The 24,028-nt window shown below is 33.6% G+C and overlaps 1 protein-coding gene across 1 annotated transcript; it reads right to left on the bottom strand.

Annotated features, from left to right (window-relative positions):
- Positions 1-11,542: 11,542 nt before the first annotated feature.
- Positions 11,543-21,803, bottom strand: hb (zinc finger protein hunchback). Its single transcript, XM_089647088.1, has 4 exons — positions 21,668-21,803; positions 13,538-13,604; positions 12,219-13,279; positions 11,543-12,143 (listed from the first exon to the last, which is right to left on the bottom strand). Exons 1-4 carry the CDS (start codon positions 21,673-21,675, stop codon positions 11,543-11,545), a joined length of 1,737 nt encoding a protein of 578 aa, XP_089503214.1. The 5' UTR covers positions 21,676-21,803.
- Between the last annotated feature and the right edge of the window lie 2,225 nt (positions 21,804-24,028).

Below are 24,028 nucleotides of genomic sequence, written 5' to 3'. Positions count from 1 at the left end.
AACGAAACCATTGATCTTTTACGATTGAATATAAAAATAACATTAATTTTTTGGAATGACTTTATTGAGTAAAACCTCAAAATGTAATATTTAAATATTGAAGACAATATTAGTGATTTCTAAACAAAAATCAGAAACAGAAAAATCAGAAAAGGAAACGGTTTGTGACAAAAAAAAATGTGACCGTTTCCTTTTCTGATTTTTCTGTTTCAGATTTTTGTTTAGAAATCACTAATATTGTCTTCAATATAAAAATAACACCTCTTATTGGAAAACCATGTATTACATAAATGAACCTTCGGGAAGAAAATTTATAAATTATAGTGAAAACTCTATCAAAATCCGTTGCGTAGTTTAGAAGAACTAAGCGCAGAAACATTATTTTAGTATATGTCTAGCTGAGGTATACCCGGTGTTGCTGGGGATTTTCCCTAGGAGATAGACATATAGCATTGCAGATTTTTCTGTAGGCCTTTTAAAAATATACAATTCCGTAGTTTTTGAGATATCTTACAAGGTTTAGTAAACGTTAGCAAAGTGAGCGCCTGAAAATATCTTTTTATATAGGTACATAAACCTTCCAGAAACTATTGTCTAAATAACCAACTAACTAACCATCACGCCGTTTCCCCCCAGGGGTAGGCAGAGAGGACGGACCGTCAAACAACTCGGTCTTGGCACACACTTCTTGCCTCATTTACATTCACACATCGTCTCTTACATACTCTTTTATTATTCTGACTCTTGACATGGCCCGACTCAAGTATCTGATTCACTTGATCGTGCCATGTCTTCCTCGGGCGTCCCCGAATTCTGCCACCATTCGCATTTGCATCTTATATCCTCCTTACACTCCTTTCTTCGCTCATTCGCTCTACATGCCCAAACCATCTAAGCGTCCCTTTCTTAATCTTACTCATTACGCTTACATCAGCCTTGCACTCTTTGCGGATCTCCACATTCCTCACACGATCATACAAGGTTTTACCACACATACGCCTCAGGGACCTCATTTCAACAGCATTCAATCTACTTTCATCCTTTCTTTGCCAGTTCCATGCCTCAATTCCATACATCGATAGTGAAAATCTTATCAAAATCCGTTCCATAATTTGGAAGAACTAAGCGCACAAACAGACAGACGCGGATAGCGACGTTTTTTAATATACCTACTATTTAGAGATTTTACATTTATTAGAAGATTTGTGGCAAAAAGTTGATATTTATTTTAAAAGACTCGATAATTTAGGACTCTTTTGGACTGGAGAATTTTTGAACCTACAATTTTTAATTTTTTATTTGATACAATATTTTTTACATTTCAAAGTTTTACAGTAATGTTGGCCTCACTGGGTGGCTTGCCCGTGCTGAGGCCTTCATTTTATAATATGAAAATATAATCTACATAATACATTTAAAGAGAAAATAATACATTTAAAATATAATCTTGTGTTGTTTGTGAGTGATGTGTGTTTATATTGGTTTTGTGTGTTACGTGTGGGTTTTATTTTTATTTTATGCTATGAAATTTTGGTAATATTGTCTTTTTGTTCTTTAAATCATTTTGTAATTTTGTGTGTGAATTTATTTTTACTTTCCTCAATTTTAATTTCAAGTTTTACACTGTTGAATGCTTTTATAGCATGGTATTGGTAGTGTCTTTGTCTAAAGCTTGAATTTACTGTCGGAGTTTTTATGTTTTCTTTGTACGCTTTTCTAACTGGTCTGTTAGTGTTATTTTGTGTGTGTTGAAATTTTTTTTTTTTTGTCAAAAATGTAGTTTAGTAGTGTTTTAACGTATAATTGGCGTACCTATATCTAGTAGGTACGTCACAGCTGTTGAATATTTGGTCTGTATCAGTCAGTCTATGTTTTTTTAGTATAACCTTTAAGATCGTTTTCTGTGCGGTTTCTATGTAATTGATAACCGAGTTTGTTGCTCCTCCCCAAACCATAATTCCATATTCTATTATTGATTGGCAAAGTGCAAAATATATTGTTTTCAATTGTTTTATTTTATATATATTTCTTATGTTTAGGAAAATTCGTTTTGTATAGGAATATATTATATATTATACATTGAAAATACAATGTATAATTATCTATTTAAATATTGTAGAAAAAGTTCAGTGCTTCCTTACTTAAAGCTCGCGTTTAAAACATTCCTAAAGCTTACAAGAAATTCATCTGCCAACAAAAAAAAATGTCATTTAACTCACGTGCCTAAATAATAATAGCCTTGTTCACGAAATAACACTAGGCAGTTGCAGTAGGTAGGTACCTAGTTCCTACTTCAAGCGGTGACATTTTTTCCTTTTTTTCTATTTTTGTCGTAATGCGCCGCGCACGTTAATGTATCCCATTTCTGTGTGCATTATGGGGAGACGACAAACAAATGTCCCCCATTCCATGTGCATTATAATAAAAATAGACGAAGGGAGATGTTTTAATACATTACGCTTTAGCCGCCATTTTGTTTGTTAGAAAAAGCGGAGAGACCGCGGATTGGTTGAAAGGCGGATAAAACATAATCACTCAACCCGCCGGCGATAGGCAGCGCGGTTTTTTATCATTTTTATCTGGGGCGTTTTATTTGACAGATACGCCCATGAAATTTATCTGAGTTAACTGTGTGGTTGAGTCAATATTTACAAAACGGTAAAAAATTATCAAAAAATCTATATTTAAAATGTTTTTTTTTTAACTAGGTTAACTAGTTGGGTATCTACCTATAGATAGGATTCTATGTTTTGCAGAGATCGTCAGAAGAATAATATTATATGGTTAAGGTTTTCACGGGTGAAAATATTTAATAAAACAAGACTCGTTTGAAATAATGCGAAAATCTCTCGACAAATTCTTTAGTTGCATTAAAAGATACACTGTAATTTTTTTAATGCCTATAACATATTAAATAACAGAACAAAATGTGTTTTAAATAATTTCGGAGCTTACTTTGCGATTTTTAATTAAAATCTCGGCATAACAAATGAATAGATATTATCTTCAAAAATAACATATATATTTTTTTGTAACTTTTAAACTTAAAGAGTTAACGAGAAAATTGTTATAAATCGCTAGAAATTGGGTATGCAAGTACCTACTATTCCATTAAAATCTATAAATATTTGCCACCTAATCTGATACAACCTTCCGATAATTCACCAATACATAACAAACAGAAAAAAATACATCACAGAATGAATTGATAAAAACTAACGGTACAAAATGTTTCCAAAAGATACTTACGCCAAACCAAACGTAACCTAGTTTAATTAGCGTGTATATTATGTTTTTAGTTCTACTAAATAGATTATTGTTGTACAATTATTTATACCTTGCATTGATTATTATCTGTTTTGTTTTATTCTCTTTCGTCTTAACTGTATCTTTAAGTACACTTCATTTAGTATCCTTTTCTTTTCACGAAACTATGTCTATGTAATATGTAACATTATGATGTAACTACTATTACCCTATTATGCATAAATTAACCACTCACTAAATCGATATCTTCAGGTTTTGTATGAAACAAATCGGTCCTAAAAAGCATAGATATGTCAATATATGTATAGACAGTAAAATTCTGATTCTGCGCCTACATATTATATTCTAGACAAATTAAAAACTCTGAAAGTCTATGGAGTAATTTCAGAGTTTTTCATTGGTGGATATAGTTAGGCAATTATATGAAGTCACAATATTTCGGTTCCAATTTTCTATCGCAGTTATACCCCCCTGCTATTATGTAAACCACAGTTTTTCTCTTTGAGTACCTCAAGGACGATTATGTGTTTTTACTTTTGACGGCAGAAATCATAACAATCTGGATGCTAGTCGTTAATCTCTAGTTTAAGACGTAGTTGTAAGTCATAATATAGCAGTATTGTGTGAATACCCACTCGGTCATAAAAATATTAATAGTTTCATTAGTTGCAAATCACTAGAAATTTATCTTAGTTATAAGTCACTAGCCATTGTAAGCCACTAGTATTAAGTTATAAGTCACTAGCTCTCGTTGTAAGCAATAGTATTAAGTTATTAGTCTAAGGACTGGTTAAATTTGATCAATTCATCAAATTTCAACGTTTATTTTTAGGTTCTGTGAAAGTTCTATTCAAGTTCTGTTATTATAGCATTATAGGCTAGTTGCTTGACAGAACTGAAATAATAACAGAACTTGAAAAAATCTTTCACAGAACTTCACGAAAATTAACTTTGAAATTTGAAGAATTGTTCAAATTCTCCGAAATAACTCGTCCTAAATGATAGGAATAGATTAAAGTTGTTAAGCGCCTTTGAGGTTATTTTCTCACGAAAACTGCGCTATATAAATAATCTAATCATGATTATTATTATCATACATGCCAATACACACGAACACCTCAGCACAGGTTCTTCTAGTGAGGTTTTAACAAAACTTATATATTGATAGGTGGGTCAAATTCCAACACCGAAAAGAATGGGAGAGGGCACCTGGAATGAGACAATCCAAAGTACTCATAAAAGGACCAGACCCTAGACGAACCAAGAAACTACTCGATATGGACAGAAACTCACTGAGGGAACTGGTAGGACTACTAACGGGACACTGCCATCTCAGGAGACACATACAGATATTGGGAGTAGAAAACACCAACAGATGAAGGAAATGTGAAGAGGAAGAAGAGACTCCAATTCACCTATGGCGCCAATGTCATGCCCTGGTGGGAACTAGGCTCAGATAGCTGGGGAGACATACAGTAGAACCAGAAGACATAGCCACATACCCAATGACAACCCTGGTGAACTTTATTAAAGGGACTGGGTGGCTGTTAAAGGATTGTGGTAAAATGGGAGGTAGCACAATGGGCCTATGGCCTAAGTGCTCACGGGAACTAGGTGTAAACCGTCTCCGCTTAAAAAAAAAAACAAACAAAACTTATACATAAATAATGTATTAAATAGTGTCTCATTATATAGCAATAATGATTTTCTAACGGAAAAAAAATATTGTGTCGAAAATTCCTAACGAATTCATAATTACCACAAGTTACTATTACATAGCGCCCTACGAAAACGGCGCTATATAAATTGGCCAAATATTATTATTATTATCGAATTAAAAAAACATCTGCCCATAAAATATAAACCTGCTGTCGCTAACCGATCTGTTTACCGACATCCATTTTATACGTAGGTATTCAATCCTAAACCAACAGCCGCTACAAAATGTCAATTATTTTTTGTTATTTTTCAACTTCATCCAAAAACGCTTTCATAAAAACGATTATCTTTGGAACAAGGAAACGCGTGCTTTGTCACTTTAAATCTAAACGTCTTAACTCACTTAAAAATAGACCGATTTTCACTTTAAATCCATGTGTGTAGTGTGTAGTTTTCTTTGCAGGATTTTTGCTTCTTGTGTTAGAATGTTTTCGTGATGTTTTCAGGAAGGGATTTTTAAAATATGCAAAATTGCAGCGAGCAAGATGTCCGAATTAAAAGGGGAAGAAGTTTTATAGAAGAAAAGGTATTATTTTTGTATGTTCGCGGAAGTTGTTCAGTTTCCTTACTTCAGTTTCAGGGGAGAAAAACTTTTTAATGTAGACTTTGACACTTTAATCTTTGTCAAAGAATTTTGCCATGAAAAATATTATGTCGTTATACATGGTGTCCGGAAACTAGTGTTACGGGAAACTAGTGAATCTACATCACACGGAGAAAAAAAAAACATTTTTATTTCGATATATTTTGGTTTTTCTTTTTTTAAGAAATATTTTAACTGCGTCTAAACTTTGATACATTTTAAATAAACAACTGATAGCAGGGCGTAGCGACCGTTATTGTTCAAGTTTTACCCAATAAATTCTAATTTCTGACTCGTTTTAAGTACTCGAAAACGAAATCTCAAATCAAAAAAGTTGCACTACAAAATCGGCTGGGAATGCGAAGTAGATTCGCCAGTTTACGTTTGTACCTACTACGAGTTTCCGGATACCCTATGTAGAAGCCTTGCAATATTGAGGTGATTTTACACAAAAACGGCGCTATACAAATCATCCAAATATTATTATTATTATTATCCACCATCAGCGTATATCTGTACGATGTACACTGAAAGGCATCTGAAACATTCCCCAAAATCATCATGTGTTTTAAAGTAGGTACCTACTTAACTTTAATTTTTTTAATTTATTATTTATATACGCCTAAAAAGACTTTTACGTAAAAGTGATAGGTACATGATGCAGTGTACATTTAAGAATATCCGTATTATACAGGAGATACTGACAGTAAATACATGTAGGTAATCCATTGTAAAGTAGGTACAAAATACACAATTGTAAAATTGTGATTACAAGTATAATGAGAAAATATTAAGAAATATTTAAAAGAAAAAAAAAACAACTAAATATAAAACTATATTAGTAAAACGTAAGAGTAACATAAAGTAAAAAAGAAATTTCAACAACACTACATATAAGACAAAACATTAAAACTAATTTACCAACGCTACTCTAATTTGTAGGATTCGACAAAGTGTTGGTATAGATTATGCTTAGATAATTCTATAAATGGAGTCAATAAATAAATCAATAGCACCCCCATACTTGCTGCACAGATCATGCCATCCTATTGGTTAAAATTGCAAAAAATAAATTAAATTTAAAATTTTATTAAAGAATTAATAAATATTTTCAACCTCGGTCCCATTTCTCGAGAAATTGTAACTCCCTGGATTGTTCCACCTCAGCACGTGTTCCGGGGGTCATATGTCAGGCAGATTTCTCCATTATTTTTTTGGGTGCTTTAAACAGGAAGCCGTCCCCCCCGGGTCCCGCTGTATCGCAAGTGAAGTAACAACGCTGAGGAAGAAGGGAAATGAAGGGCGGGGGCAGCTTTATGCTTCCCGATTTTTTTTATTTATTTTCTCCGCGAAGTTCGGCGCGCGCCCCTCGCGCGTGCTTTTGATTAAGAAGGGGATTGTGCCCCGTGTCTTGCTTTGCACGCGTCTCCCCTATGTACATGGGTAGGTACCAGGAAATAAATACATACCTCCTTAGCTTACACAGGAAAGTACCTAACCAGACTGTATAGTTAACACCCACACATACATAGATAGCTTAGGCGTATAATATTATGATGGTATGTGTACATATATATGTAGGTACCTACCTACACACGTGAAGTACATAGCTGACTACTTCGAAATTTATTATGGCTTAATTTTTCTTTGGACATCTCTAATTTCTGTATTTATGAAGGTTCCATGATAACTCAACGCAGTGATAATTCAACACACTTTTAAAAAGTGATATAAAGTCATTAGAAACGATGAAATATATATTTTTAACCTAACCTAACCTACATAACTCAGTTTATAAAGTTTTTGTTTCATCACTTTCCATGACTTTATATAACTTTTTAAAGATGTGATGAATTATCATTGTGATGATTTATCCGGTTACCATTTATGAAATATATTTAAATTAACTGTCTTAAGTCTGTCTAGTCATAGAACTACCTTTTAAATTCGTATTCTTATGTAAAAATAATTTCCTTTCAATTGTTTAATGTTGTCTTTTTCGAAACGAGTTTTACTTACCTTATTGGGAATGATGTGTTATAAATATTATTGTTATTGTACAATTAAAATAAAAGATAATTATATACATTGAGATATACAGATAGAGTCTATCTTCCTTGCAAAATCAGTGTAGGGAAGAAGGAAGAGGGTGTGGCTGCTGTTGATGTCGCCCGAATCCTTCCGACCGGTGACCGCTCGCCGCTCCACCGCCCGGAACATTTACCGGCGCGTCAACTTCAAGCGCTCCTTAAAGCCCAGCTACACTACTCGCGAAGTTGATCGAAGTTGACTCGCGAAGTTGCACGAGTGTGTGGGCACGCACTTCGAACTTTGGCTAACTTCGTCGAGGACTTCGTCGAAGCGTCGAAGCGAGTAGTGTAGCTGACACTTTAAGTTTTCCAACAATTAGGCATTGCAATGCCCCCAGCCATTTTATACGACTACTGATTATTGTAAAACCCCATTTACCGATAAAAGGATATTCCATTACTCTCCCATTCTTTTCCAGTACCTACGTATTGTACTCGCTATGTACTCTCAGTGTGTTCGCCGTGATCGCCGGTACCCCACAGTTAGGGTTGCCAGACGTCCTTTATTTTAAAGGACGTCTACTATTTCAGACCAAAAAATTGATCTTGTCCTCTAATTTAAAATCTTCAATAGAGGACAATACTTTGTCGTTTAATTTGGAAAAAATAAATAAATCAGCGTGATTTCGCGCGATGTGCTGCGAGGCGGCGGGCGGCGGTGCGGCGAAGGCGGCTGTTGTGTCGAAATGCGGGGGAGGGGAACACGGTCGGGCAAATATTGCTCGGCGCCTATTTCCTATTTCCAGCAAATTCTTCGAAAATTGTCTACTTCTCAGGGTGAAAAATACACTACTATATTTTTGGAGAGGTATCAAAATGTACTGACATAATAATATATATAGAATCGCGATTCGATTTCTCAGAAAACAGTAATTTCCATTGTTTGCAGCCGCTGACACTGAAGAAAGAAATTAAGTTCCAGGATTTGTGCATCATGGTATCAAAACTACAGATACCTAATATTAACCTTGATGCATTGTATGAAGAGTTCTGTATATTAAAGCCTCTCCTGAAGAAAATTATAGACGATAAGAAAATGTTCTTGAAATTTGGATTCAGATTCTCAAATCTACGGATGAAAACAAGAATCTGCTAAAAATAATACAATACGTATTTTCCATCCCCGTTTATAATGCCCAAGCCGAAAGGATTTTTCCTTGTGTACGAATACGTGGACCAAAACCGAAATAAGTTAAATATTGATACATTAAAAGCCAAAAGTAATACCAAGTATTAACTTTATTTATTACTTTAAATGCAAAATGACTAATTAAGGTCGTACTACTTACTTGGCTTCGATTAACACTGTGTATTAACATTGTTTTTTTATTAATAAATGTAACTACTGATACCATAACAGAATTTTATTAAAAAAATATTGATGTCCTTTATTTTCATCATATGTCCTTTATTTAATCGTATCAAATCCTCTAATTCAGAAAACGGGAGCTGGCAACCCTACCCACAGTGTACAATGAACCAATATAACTGGCCCGAACGCCAATGTTGGCTCTATCCATAGGTATAGGTACCTTAATGATTACATATTTTAATATTTAGCAGTACAGTTATATATAGCTGTTATTTCCTGTACTATATTTTTACATTGATTTTATCAAGTACCTACGTCTCTGCTATGTATTTTTACTTACTATGTTTTGTGTTTATCTTTGAATTGCACTAAAAATATCATTTTTTTGCTTTATGGGTGCCAGTTTGATAATTTACTACACCTAATAAACTTGCAACGACATATTTTCGAAGATATTTTCTGGATCAGCATTCTTGTGTTGATTTTTCCAAAAATGCCACAACAGGCTAGTATGATAATTATGGACGTGGATGAAACAAGTAGTGAAGGAAATCTATTTACACACCAACTTGATGATTGATTGATTGATTCAATCCATTACCTGAATAATTATTAGGAATGGGAAAGGTTATATAGAACACTGACAAAAACAGTTTTTAAGAATATATGTTTATTTTATTCATAAATAATACAATCTGCTTAAAAGAATTTACAATAATCTGGATATAATTTCAGCATTAAGTTTCATGCAGACTAATTACAATGCACTCAAAAAACAAAAAATAGCACGACAATTTTTTACTTTTTTTCTTAACATATGACTTTACAAATATTTCTTACTTAAGGTTTTTTGGAACGCCATACTAAATAACTATTTATTAAAAATACATACAAATGCTTTTAAATAGCAGATTCTATTCTTTTTTTACTAAATCTATTTACCTGGTGAGGAAATATAGTATAGATATTTATTTGGTATTTTTTTTATAATTTAAAAAAAGAAAATTAAACATTTATAGTAGAAAAAGTAATTTAAATAGGTGAATATGATAGTTTTATCATACATGGTCTGAAGATTAAATTTAAAGAGAAAATAATCTTTATTTTTTAACAACATTTACAAAGAAGTTTTAATTCTTAGAAACAAATAGATAAAAATACTAAGTGTTATTCCGTTATTATGTAAAAATATCGGTATAATATTAAAAATAAAATAATATTAAAAAGTGTTTATTTAGTGAAACCCGTTTAAATACGCATAATTTACAACAGGGCGTAAATGATCGTATTCAAACTGTTTTAATGTATTACGAAACCCTCCACCAGATAAGCCAATATAAAATAACTGTACTCAGTCTTTTGTTTATAGTAAATATAAACATATTTGGCCCCCCTCAAAAATAATTGAGAATAATCAGTAATATTTACAAGTTATTCATAAAAGAGAGAAAACTCATCAAAATATGTACAAGAATCAAAAGAATGTCAAAAAAAATTTCAAAAATCTGTAGAGAAGAAAAATATTTACATTGAAATTGCATACCTCGGTATGTACATGTTATGTATTTAAATTCATCGCTTTAAATAGTATGTAATTTCATTAAAGTACCAACTTCTATATAGTAAATTATTCTTAAATTATACTTATCTACGTACAACCTAAGCTTTGGAAAATTTAATTAAAATACCAATTATTATTGGAATACATTTAGAAATAGATCATGAATGAAAAAATATACCTACCTACGTAAAGTTCATTTAATATTATATGTGTTTTTTATACTATACAATCGCAATAAGGTTAGCTTTACTTTGTTTAATAGCTATTATAAAAATACATATTCTATTAAACCCGTACATACGTTATTTACAAAAAAATACTGTAAATTTGTATTAACCGACTAATTATTATAAATAATATTGATGGCAACCAGGTTACGCTTTGAATAAAATTACAAAAGGGCTTTTGCAGGTTGAAATATAGATTTTGTTATAAGCAGGATCGTTATAACCAGATTAGACTGTATTTACAAGTCAAATAAAAATATTATACATATTTTTTTAATTTATTAATTTTTCAGTGTTTCTATAAAGCCCCGACAAAGCTTAATTTAACGAAATCAGGTCGACTAAAAATATTGAGATAGAATCTTGTAAAACGAAGTTACTCTGTTTCAATTAATTTTTATGTTAAGTATACCCGTTTATCCGAACGTGAAGGAGTCATTTACAAACTATATTTCTAAGTACAAAGAATCTATATACAAAATTTAAAAGAACCCATGACATATGGCGCAATTAATTAATAACTAATGAAGCTTTAAATTAGTAAACTTAATATGGCTCAAACAAAAATGCAGCTACCAATCATAAATTAAAATGACTCGATGCTAATGCCCACAAGCATTAAATGCAAATATCTTCGAATCTAAATTTTTGGTAATCTATTTTGACTTTAAAATATTATTAGAACAATTTAGTTTTAGTACATGACTAGAGAATATTTGATTTCATTACATTGTACCTTCGTAACACCACTTCTATGTTTAATAATGCAATTCATTTAACGAATTAAGAATGTTGAGACCTGGCAATATGCACAAAGAATGATACCTTGTCAGTGCTTTTTTCTCCACACATGTTGCAAGTGAAGGGATCCTTGAACCCGTGGTAACCCATGTGCATTGTGTACATGATGATGTCCTTGAAAACGATATCACAGTATTGGCAATCGTAGGACTCTTTGACTGGTGCTTTAACAACTTTGACTTCGGTTTCTTCTGCAGGTTTGCTGCTGGTGGATTGTTTTCCTTTGTCAGCTTCATAGTGGTCTTTAACGGCTTCATATATGTGGTTTTGGACGTCGACTTGAATCTCCATCTGTTCTGGTTCTGCATTCTTCAAGAGCGTTGAGATGTCTGGGAGATCGCGTTCGCGGTTGTCTCCAGCTTGCTCCACTCTTGGAACGGACCTTTCCAGTTTGAAGGCACGTCCTTTGCGACGGTTCTTCAGATTTGTTGTCGGAGTCAGCGGTGTTGGGCTGTGAACTATTTCTTGTTTGCAAGAGGTTCTCGTCAGGTCCAATGCGTCAGATGCTGGCTCCTCGCGAGGTGATACTCTCGGAGACACATGCGGAGAGGAGTGGTTGCTCATGGGAGGAGAGTAGGAAGACCTCGCAGAATGAGCATCGGGGGAGCTCTGAGGCAGTGTAGTAGGAAGTGTGGTATTAGAGTTTAAAAAGTTTTGCTGGCTCTGATTCAGCTCGTTAAGGAATCTCTGCTGCATCAGAAGATGTGGTGACAGGCTGTGAATTCCTCTCATAGGAAGCTCCTCGTGATTAGGAGAAGGGGAGGAGTGCCGTTCATAGTTGTTCTTGTCATTCATCGGACTCTTGGGCAGAACACCGTTAGGGAAAAGCATCGAGTGCGGCATGAGCGATCCATAGGGGAAGTTTACCGCAAATGGATTCTGGAACAAGTGTTGATGTGGTTGCATATTGTTATTATTATTGTTAATAGTCTCTTCCTTGTTCAGGCATCTTTGCTTAGGTCCACGACGAGTTCCATAAACGTCGATGATAGGAAGAGGATTCGGAGTTCCATCTTGGTTCAGCACCATGGCTGGCTGGTGTTGGTATTTACGGAGGTGCAGCTTGAGAGAGTGGCAATACTTGGTTGCGTAGTTGCAATCGGCACACCTGTACTGGTAAATGTTAGAGTGAGACTTGAGATGAGAGTTGAGCATGGACTTGTTGACGCAGGAGTAGGAGCACTGGGGACACTGGAACGGCTTGCACCCCAAGTGATTCCTCATATGGTATTCCAAGTGATGTTTGTACTCGGTAACAAACGGGCATTTGGGACAGTTGAGCATTCTTTCTGGTTTGATGTGGCTCTTGGTGTGTTCCCAGAAGTCCATCTTGGTGACGGCAACGAACTCGCACTGCTTGCATTTGAAAGTCTTAACTTTCCCGTGGGAGTTGACAGCGGGGACGCGCAGGCCCGGTTCTTCCTCGTTATCCGGAGAGCATTCTATCGGGCTGGGCATGCCCTCAGAGTTACTTGTCCATGGTGGAGAAGGGGATGGTGACTTAGGGGGAGTGACGGCCTCCGAGGCTAGTTGTGCGGTGGTCGGCCTGCCCTGGGCGGGGGACGACTCGAAGCCGGGTGGTGTGAGGGGGCGGAAGGAAGGACTGCGAGGAGCTGAAGGAGACCCGCGGGAAGAAGAAGAAGGAGAAGAGCTGTGGAAACCCTCGGAGTGACTGGATATAAATCCACTGACCATCGTTGGCTCTATTGGCTCTTGTTTCTGGAAAGATAAAAGAAAGTAGATGTAGCATATTGCAAAGCTAAATATAATCTTTATTTTTCGGAATAACTTTATTGACAAAAACCTCAAATTGTAATATTTAAATATTAAAGACAATATTAGTGATTTCTAAACGAAAATCTGAAACAGAAAAATCAGAAAAGGAAACGGATTGTGACCGTATCACTAATATTGTCTTCAATATCTAAATATAATCGTATTTCTAAAATACTGATAAAACCAGACGAAGAAACTTACGATGTGATGAAGAGGGGCCCAGGGCAGTGTCGGTGCCCTCAGCATACCAGAATCCCAGCCCATCATACTGTAACAAAATAAAAAAATATATTAAAAATCAACCCGTTAAAAACAAGTGTTTTTACTATTCTACATTTATTTTTAAATCTTTTATAAAGTTTTCTGTAGAATTTCCGAGAAATGCGTTGATGCGCGTGCGTATGCGAGATTGCAACCAAAAAGAGAATGCATTGTCATCGCCAACGAGTCTATCTACCGATTTACAGCTCGATCGGATTTAGGGAATAAGGTTAATTTACGCGTTTAAAGATTTGCATTCATTAATTGCCGAAAAAAGTGAAAATCAAATAGATGTATATGAAAATATTGCCAAGTTTAATAATTTGATAGCATTTGGTGCCGTATTCAGACGAATTCCTTTAAATGACATTCACAACGAATACTAATACCAATTGGCAAATACTAATAGATACCAATCATCGAAAGCGAATACCGATCGTCGAACACTCATACCAATAGTCGAATTCTCCTAGTTGATTTCATAATACAAAAATACACACATATTACTTATTACGGAATATCGTAGCTACATTAAAATGTGTATTAGTTAATATTACTAATTAACTACAAGTCGTTGTTAAATACGAGTTTTTAACATCCGACTAAAAGTGAGCTTTGGACCTCTTGTGTAAAATGGCCGAAATGACAAAACGCTGTGTAGTAATGAATAACTACCAATGACGACAAATCGGCTGTCAATATTCTAGGAAAAAAAACTAATTACATTTTTCAAGGTATCAAAGCGTTGTTTTGTCACGTATTTCGAAAAAAACAAATTAAAATGCCATTAATGAATCGCCTCTGGACTTGTCGAATCAGGAATACGCACATCAGCCGTTTCAAGACTTGTTATTAATGATTACAAAATAAAATTATTCCATATCGGAAAGATTTGGTTTCATTGCTTTTACTAAATAAAATAACCACAGACTAAATGATTAATAAACGTAATTAAAACAAAGCTTGTGTCTCGACTGCACACACATTCTTTGAATGCAATTGGTTTGAATAAAATACCAAAAATAAAGCTCGCCAATATAATATTGATAATCGGCGAAATTAACCTTTTCGGTCCTGAATTCTGTTTGCATATTTTATTTTTTATTTATTTAGTACAGAATAATATACATTTACACATTTGTAAAATGGTTTGACTGTCCAACCAGGAGGAATTACTGTTTTAAGACAGTCAAAAATTGGATAAATTAGCATATACAGGGTTTTCCAATAAGAGGTGTTATTTTGAATAGCCCGCTATTTCGGTAGATGTTACTTTTAAAGCTGTCATTTTTTAACATTTGACAAGTAGAAACTACGCCATTAATAAAAATGGAACGATACACGCTTCAACAACGCATTGAAATTATTAAAATTCACTTGAGTGAATCAAATGCGAATCATCTTGAGTGATAAGGCCCATTTCCACCTCGGTGGCTTCGTCAACAAGCAAAATTGTCGCATCTGGGGCTCGGAAAACCCAAAAGTTATTGTTGAAAAGCCTCTCTATCCTCAACGTGTGACTGTTTGGTGCGGTTTATGGTCCGGCGGAGTCATTGGAACTTACTTTTTCGAAAATGAGGCTGGAGCAACAGTTACGGTGAATGGATTGCGCTATCGAGAGATGATTAAAGATTGATTATGGCCGGAATTGGATGGTATTGATCTGGACAACGTTTACTTTCAACAAGACGGCGCTACGTGCCACACAAGCAACGAAACCATTGATCTTTTACGATTGAATATGAAAATAACACCTCTTATTGGAAAACCCTGTACATAGTTTGTAGACTAAAATAACAAAGAGAAGATAAGATTTACAATAACATAATAGATTGAAAAGTTAATTTCTCTTTGGTTAGAGTACTTATTAAAATGATAGGTATATACTTAATATTATCTACGGGATTAAAACATACCTAAAGTTAACTGGTGTTTTTCTGACATTTTAATTAATTAGCCCCATATAATGTAAAAAAAAGAAAATTTGACATCAATACATCGAAATTTGAAGTTTTTTTTAAATTTTAATATTTATGTATTACGTATGATACGTAATACATTAATATAACGATAGTACCTACGCTTTTAGTGGTAGATTTTTACTCGTTTGAATTGATAATATTTTGGATTGAATCCATCGTCAGACTATCTGAATACTTTCTCTTCTGTTCCCTGACTCTAGTTTATATTGATTAAAGAAATGTGAAAATATCTGTCCATCTATTGGACAAAACAAATATAGAGTTATTTATTCAAATAACCACGTTATTTGAACGTCAATTGAAATCAATAACACCACATTTTGACAGCGTTCTGAAATCGTTAGCGTGTAACAACTGAACCCTTTTATTTAATATAAAAAGGGTTGAACCCTTTTATACCCTATTATTATGCCTCACCCCTTTAGTACATAGACAACCATAGAAAAAGCAAGATAAATAGATGAGGAACATATACCAATATCGAACGAGTGCTTAGTATATAGGGGTTAGTTGTTTTGATGCATTATAGCCATTTATTTATGGAGATTTTTGGGGGTGCTGTGCATAAATGAATTATTTATAAGCTGAATAATGCTGTATAAAATATCAATCAATCGATAAAATGAGAACTTGGATTTATTATGACGTAAAATATTGTTATTGGAAATAGATTTTTATGTACATCGTTTTCTACCGTGAACCTAGAATCTGATCGCTTAGAAATATTGTTTTAGATGTATCAGGCCTATAAAAACTGCTTTTACGTTCAAAATCTCCTACTTACGAACCGATTTAGGTTATGGTTTTATTGTATAAGGTGGCAAATTAAGTTCTTTAGAAAATGATGTCAAAACATTTAAATATTTGTGCTTCAACTCCGCAACATAAAATAAAACACACTTTTTCGGGATGTTTTTTCTTGCATAAATCAAAAACGGCAGCTGGTGTTAAGCGGAAATATAAACCTTATCGTCATCTACATAAGGAGTGTTATTGTTTGCGGCCCGATTCAAAATATGACACGGCGTGTTGTAGCGCTAACTGGGTCCATTCAAATGTAAAGAAGAAATCAAAATGGCGCCGATTTCTACGAAATAATCAATCCAATTTCTTGAACAAAATGAACATCTTTTGACTTAATTATTTATAACAATGGGAGCAGTAAGATCCTTGGATTAACATTTAATGTAAAGTAATCTATCTCGTTGATGTATTATATTATGCTGGGAGGTGGAAATGTATTTGTCTGCCATTTTGAATTCTTTATACGTTAATCTTTTTTATCCTGAGGGGTTTTCTCGTAAGGAATAATCCCAACTGGCGAGGCACATTCCGATCGACATCAATATGGGGAAATGTCAGGGGTGGACATCGGAATGGGAGAAAAATGTTAAGATGGACAGGGACGGACTTAATTTGAAAAATATGATTTAAGATTTTCACGGCCAAAAGTGTTTTTGTTATTTGTTTTTGGGGTGTTATGCCGTGTTGCGCTAACTCCTTCTTTAGCCAACGTTAAAAAAAAACCGTTGTTCTAAAGTTTTGTGTGAATATCGCACATCCCAACGGCTTCCGTGGTTGAGGAGTAAGGCTCTCGACTAGCAAGCTGGAGGTCGCAGGTTCAAATTTCGGCGTGCGCAAGTAAATTTTAGTTGATTGTTATTTCCCAATTTAGTCATTTAAAATATTTTTTTTTTGACGATGCTCTCAGTAATGCACTGGTATAAGACCATCATTCATAATTGAAATCTTGCTTGAAATGGCTTTGGACATGTTTGGTGACATGTTCTGAATAGCCACGTACTTACGCATCTCCTTCCCCTCCCCATTCTGACTCACAACACACCCTAATAGGTAATGCCATTCTCATTGAATTCAGATGGTTGGGAGCAGTTGGGACTCTTGTTCGGTGTTCAATCAAATAACGAACCCACGATGACAAGAATATATATATATATCTAATAGCAGTTTATTAAAATAATTTTCCAATCCGCTTCTGACTTCAATAAAATCCACCCTTGTCGGCAGTAAAAATGAATGACCACCCCGCCGAAGCGTTCTTTAGTAGGTACTAACATCCCTCCCCCAGCATCCCCAATGTCACCCCCAATACCACCCACAATCCCCCCGCCCCACGGCCCTAGACTAGACCCTTCTCTCATCTATCTACCTCGAACTTAATGTTATAACTTTTATTTCATTTATATGGTTTTTTTAGCGATACAAAGTATGGTTAGTTATTAATTCAAATAATAAATTATATTATATTCCTGAGTTACTCCAATAAATCAGCATCCACATACCCAAAAGATCGTGCCGAAATTTACTACCCTTTTATTTTTACAACACCAGGACACTGTCTTATCAAAATTCCCCGATTTCAAGACTTCACAGTCTCGGAAATAAATATTCTGATCTGGGAGATATATTTCATCTTAAAAATAATTAATATAAATATTGTTTATTTCAATTCTTTTATATATCGAGACACAAATAGACATCTATAAGTTCCGCAATATAAATATTTTTATTTTTATTTTGAATATCTATTTATGTGAGACTTCTTATCATTTTTACTAATGTATCTTATTTTATTATATGCTTTTGTCGTAACATTTAATATTTTTTCGTTGTATTATGTTTCCTTTATTGTTTTAATTTTGTAGAATTTATAATAACTGTGATACTCTACTATTAAACTTTGTAGTGTGTAAAAGCCCATTAGGGCGTGTAATAATAAAACTTATCAAGTACTATGTGTTATAAATGGTTTGGAGAAAATTTTGAGATTGTTAATTCTAATTTACTATCTCATTTCAAGGCAGAGATAATGCGTTAAGTCTTTCTCAGGCGTCCCCGACTTCTTTTTCCATTCAAACCACTATCTTAACTCCCCTAGCACTAATGAGAACAAACTTTAAAATTATTAGCGAAATCGGTCTAGTGGTTTTGGAGTCTATAGGGCACAGACAATTATATATAAGAAGATAGAAGATAAAATAATGACTAGTTTTTTTCCTCATCTTTAAAAAAATATCACTTTTTTCAAAGGTGTTCCTATTTTGTTTAGGACGGTCACTCCTCTGTAAAGCTTTGTGAAAAGGTTCCATTTAGCATTAGGTATTCAATATTTGAGAAGCTTTGTGGAGACTCTGGGCGTCGTATTGAAGTTATTGACAAAAAGCCTATGGACGTCGGGACGCCTCTGTGTGTGGGTGATGCCTTAAAAGTGTGGGAGCGTCGCAAAAAACGGCGTCTGCGTCGAAAAAGCGACTGAGGGGGAGGGATTGTTGGTAAGGGGGAGGGAGTTGATAAAAAGCAAAATGGCCGCCGGACAGCGATAGGGGGATAGGAAGGCTTCGTTTTGCACGTTACCTACATATAAAAAAATACTTAATATTATATAGGTTACCTTCTAGAAGCAAGCAGATATACCTATATTAGATGAAGGTATGATTTATTTTTAAATTTTGATGATTTAGCCAGAAAGTCGGATTCAGCAGATATATTCTAGCCTAAAATAGCAAGTTTCAATTTAAATTTACTTCTAAAATACCTACATAGCGTTTCAAATACTTTCGGTAGACAGTCGGAATATAAATGAAGGATACGTTGCCCTGGTGATATCCAACCTCCGATTAAAATTAAGTTAGAGTGGAAGAAGAATGAAGTTATGTGTGCCACAAGGTAGAGGAAGGAACGCCAAATAGTATAAGTTTATGGGAGCAAAAGCATTTTATTTAGCTAATTTAGTAGGAATTATGTTTTTATCTAGGTCGGTATTTTCTATAATGAACAATAGGGGTCGAAAGGGTTTCAAAAACACGTGAAAAACGCACACAAAAAACAAAAAAAAAATTTGGAAAGCGTACTGTTTTTAGCTTATTTTTTTCTGTCTGGTTCTCAAGAAAAGAAACTGTACATTTGTGAATTATGAGAAGAAAAAAAAACACCGTCAAACATAATATGACAATACCCCGTTATTGCAATGCTGACTGAAGGGGTTTAAATGCTTTTTACGATGCGGTTATTAAGGAACTCATTTTTACTGTTCGCAGCTTTTGTTGGGGATGCAAAGGGTTACACGTTAAACGTATGCAAAAAAGGATACCTGAATATTAAAAACCAACAAAATCTTTTATCTTTATTTTCAGTTAAAAATGGTGAACGCTTAGAAATATACATATGGCTCAACAGAGTGAAGACGATGCGAAAATAATGCTAGCTATCTTCTAGTAAATGATGCATAACCGCTGTAACAAGAAACGTTTCGCAAATCCTAATTATGCAAATTTTCCTGTTTTTTGTAATTGTTTTAAAATTGTATTCGTAGAAATATTACAATGAAGAAAGTGAAATCTTTGAACGTTACGATGAACAAAGATTTAGTGTATTAGGTTTAGGCTGTAGATATGCAAAAAATAAAATGAAGAAACCATTATTACGGTGCCTTTGCAAAAAATAACCTTGCTCCACAAGGATAATTGTGGGCCGACCCTTTGTGGGCCTCAGACAATGCAGGACTATTCAAGTCCTGGCTACTTGCACAAAGGGTGAAGATGGTGTAGGACTGTACCTACCTAAAAGGGATGGTGTCATAAATTTAACTAAACATCTAAGAATCATGAAGCAGGGATGGATTGAGTTATTTACTGACATTGCATATTATTCAGATACTTCAGGGAATCTCAGAGAATAACTATATTAGATAAGAGAATAAAGGGACGCTTAGATGGTTTGAATTTGAGTGGATGGAAGGAGAATGATAAATAACAAACAATATATCAAATTCTCGCTTCTAAACTTTCGTTAAAATCCAAATGTGAAAATGAACTTAGAAGTTTTGCATTTTTAAAGATATTATATATTCTATCTTTGTAGACTAGGTATATATATAATTATAATATTTTGCTAGTTTATATAGCGTCGTTTTCGTGAAAAATCACCTTAAGGTCGCTGTACAAATATATTTCTTAAATAATTAATACTAGAACTGCTCACTTAAAACTACTGACTTATGACTGGGCCTATAGCTACTGTCTTACGAATAAGGGTAGGCTATGAATATAAATATCAAGTTTTTGTAGTTATTATAAGATCTAGTAGTTTATTGCTGTGTTTTGACAACATATATAATTTGAAGATACAGAAATTAGTCGAAATATAATATTAATCTTACAATTAGATAACTATTTTTTTTGCTGGAAAAAATAGCATAGGTATGTATGTATATTTTTGGAATTTACGCAAAATGGGTGTAATATAAGTAACTATTTATACAATTGAATAAATGTAATTAAGAATGTTATTTATTGCTCCTACAGTGAAAAGATATACCGGGTTTTCCAATCCACCGTTAGGCTACCTATCTACCTGTTATTCTAAAACAGCATCCGAAAGCTCAATAAGTGTTTTAAGGGGATTAATTAATTTAAAATAAACATGGTATCCGGCCCTGTATGGAAGCTAGTCAACAATATAAATTAGCATAGGAAACATTTTTGCCAAAAACGAGGTAAAAAATGTGCAAAACGAAAGTGAAATAAATACATTATTTATGGAGCCTGTAAAGAAGCCTCCAAGGGCGAAAACCCTTGCGAATTTCTTCTTACAAAAAACCAGGAACTATTTCGCAAGATTTACAACCCCAAAACAAAGGATTTCTCATAACAATAAAAATAAAACATGCCGGTCTATTCAAATTTAGAATGGAATAATATTCAAATTTTAAGAATTTCTTTTACTTTCGCTTTTTACCAACTGAGAGAAGAAAATTAAATAAAAAATAAATGCTTAAATAAGTACCTACTTATGCAGAAAAAAATTATTGTTGATAATTTTACTACAAGCGAGAAATCTACCCACAAATATGTAACAACTGAATTATTTTTTTAGCACTCTTCAATGATTTTTAAACTCGTCAATTAGTAATTGAAATCTTATATAATATTTTTTTATACGCAATAATAATTAAGATTAGAAATGTTTCTACAAAAGAAACATTATAAATGTGTTTATAAAAAAATATTACAGTTATTAAAAACGTTATTAAAGATTACTTATAAAAATAATTTAATTTTCTTCTTACCTTGACATGTCTGTTGATAAAACGGTAGCAGATCAAACAAAACGAGATTTATTTTTAAAAGTTCAAAATCAATTCACTCAAACATGGCGTCGCCAAAAAACACAAAAAAGTTCTGATCACAATAAAAATAAAAATTTATAAGATATCCAATACGACACTAGGATATAAAATGAATAAACACTTCACTTAATTAATACAAGAAAGAGTTTTGTTTTTTATAATGTTGAAAATATCGTTGAATAATAATATACTTCGAATGAGATTGATGATAACCCTTTGGCTGTGACAAAGAATTGCAATGACCGCCTCACTCGAATGACAACAATCGACTGAAAAAAATCTATATCAATTTTTACTCCTGCAATATTTTTGTACTTTCAATTCCCCCACCACTCTTTTTCAGGCGGGCAGAGCGAGAGGCCCACCGGATTGTATGGGTGGGGAATGGCTGGATAGCCGCGTCCCTTTCGCACTATCCCCACCACCGACACTAGTTGCCCGACCACCTTGCTTGAAAATGGAACTACAGGAGGGACAAAAGAAGTATACAATAATAATATGCCTTTAAAATTTTTGTGGTGATTATTGAAGCTTACTTATGAGTTGTGTATAATTTAATGACATGCTTTGTAAAATTAAACTGTCTTGGCATCCACAACTTGCCTCTTTCACATTCATACATAGTCTCATATATACTCTTCTATTATTCTGACTCTTGACGTGGCCCGACTCCAGTATCGTGTTCACTTGATCGTGCCATGTCTTCCTCGGACTACCCGACTTCTTATATCATTCACATCTTCGTAATATATTAACCTTAAACTTCTACAGAATGTCTTTATATGTGGTTGAATTAATATTCTCTAAATAGTTTAAAATAAAGTCGCTATTCTTGTATGTCTGTTTTTAATCTAGTTCTTCTAAACTACGCAACGGATTTTGATAGGGTTTTCTTAAAGTTTAGGGTTCTGATAAAATATTTTTGGGCGCTTACCTTTTTAACGATGGCTAAAGCTTATGAGATACATAAACATAATGTACGACGGAATTGTGTATCTGAAAAAGGCCTACAGAAAAATTCACGATAGCTTATGTCTATCTCCTAAAACCCAGTAACTCCGGGTACATGTCAGCTAGTATTTTATATATTTTATTTGTTACAGTTAAAGAAAAATACATGTTTCGCTTTCTACCTTCACAATTCAATGCGATTAACATAAATATATATACAATTTGAGTATTAGGCAGGCTACTGTCATGGGTCTTTCGCAGATCTTATTCTTATCTCACAGTTATGTTCGGTATTTAAATTATAAAACCTTATAAAATTATTCCACTTTACACTGTGTGAAGTTCACTGTACATTATAATTTTGTTCGAATGAAGAGTTTTAATTTTTTTTAAATTTTCCGTCTTATCATACTATCGGGAAGGATATTTTAATACCCTCATGGCCTATGCTTCTTTAACCACTTTCAGTTTTTACTGTATTAGTGTATAATTTATTATGTTGTCTTGTATGTATAAACATAAGTGTGATGTTTTAATAAATGTAGTGTTTTTGTGTATAGGTCTATTATGTATTTTGTAGATTATAAGGCATATGTTACTCGTACGACTTAACCAATTTTCAATAAGTTCATTTTTATATGGTTTTAAATAATATAACTGAGTATTTATTTAGATTGCACGAGACTTAAGATACATGAAATTAATTATGTATTCGTAAAATGCATTTACTTTGTGACTTGTCGTAATTATTATAATATAAGCAAAGCCATTTCTTAAGGCCACTCTGAATTTTAAATGTATTTATTTTCAACTTATTTTGACAAAGTTTTACCTAATTTTCTTGGTGTATACATCGCTCTTAATGTGAAAAATTACAATAAGTGTTGAAAATTGAAACGTTACATATTTGCCGATTTTTATTTTAATAAAACAAATAGGTATCTGGAACTCTTTATCGGAAAATAAATTAAAAATTTACTAGGAAAAAGTCAATAAAACATAATGATGACGTCTATGACGTCTATATCCACACATTATTTTATACTATGTATAAAATAATGTGTGGATGAACGAAGCAAAGGAAGTACGGTTCTCCGTCTGTGCCCATCGATGGTTAAGGCCAAGTACCAAGTAATTCCTTTAGTAACGGTTTTAATTAACTTCGCCAATAAAATAAAGCACTCTTTTTGGTGACGTTTTCTCATGAATAATAAAAAGAGGCGGCCATTGCTATGCAGGAATTTAAACCTTATCGCCATCTACACAATGTGTTATTGTCAGCAGCCCGATTCCAAATGCTACACGAAATGGCTCATTAGTTAATACTAGAAGTCATTAATGCTTGTATCA

This window comes from Hesperophylax consimilis, chromosome 26 (genome assembly GCF_061612785.1).
Source record: "Hesperophylax consimilis isolate HC1 chromosome 26, BYU_Hcon_1.0, whole genome shotgun sequence".
NCBI classification, from domain to species: domain Eukaryota; kingdom Metazoa; phylum Arthropoda; class Insecta; order Trichoptera; family Limnephilidae; genus Hesperophylax; species Hesperophylax consimilis.
Note: the sequence above shows the minus strand (reverse complement) of the source record. Positions and strands in the feature narration are given on the sequence as shown.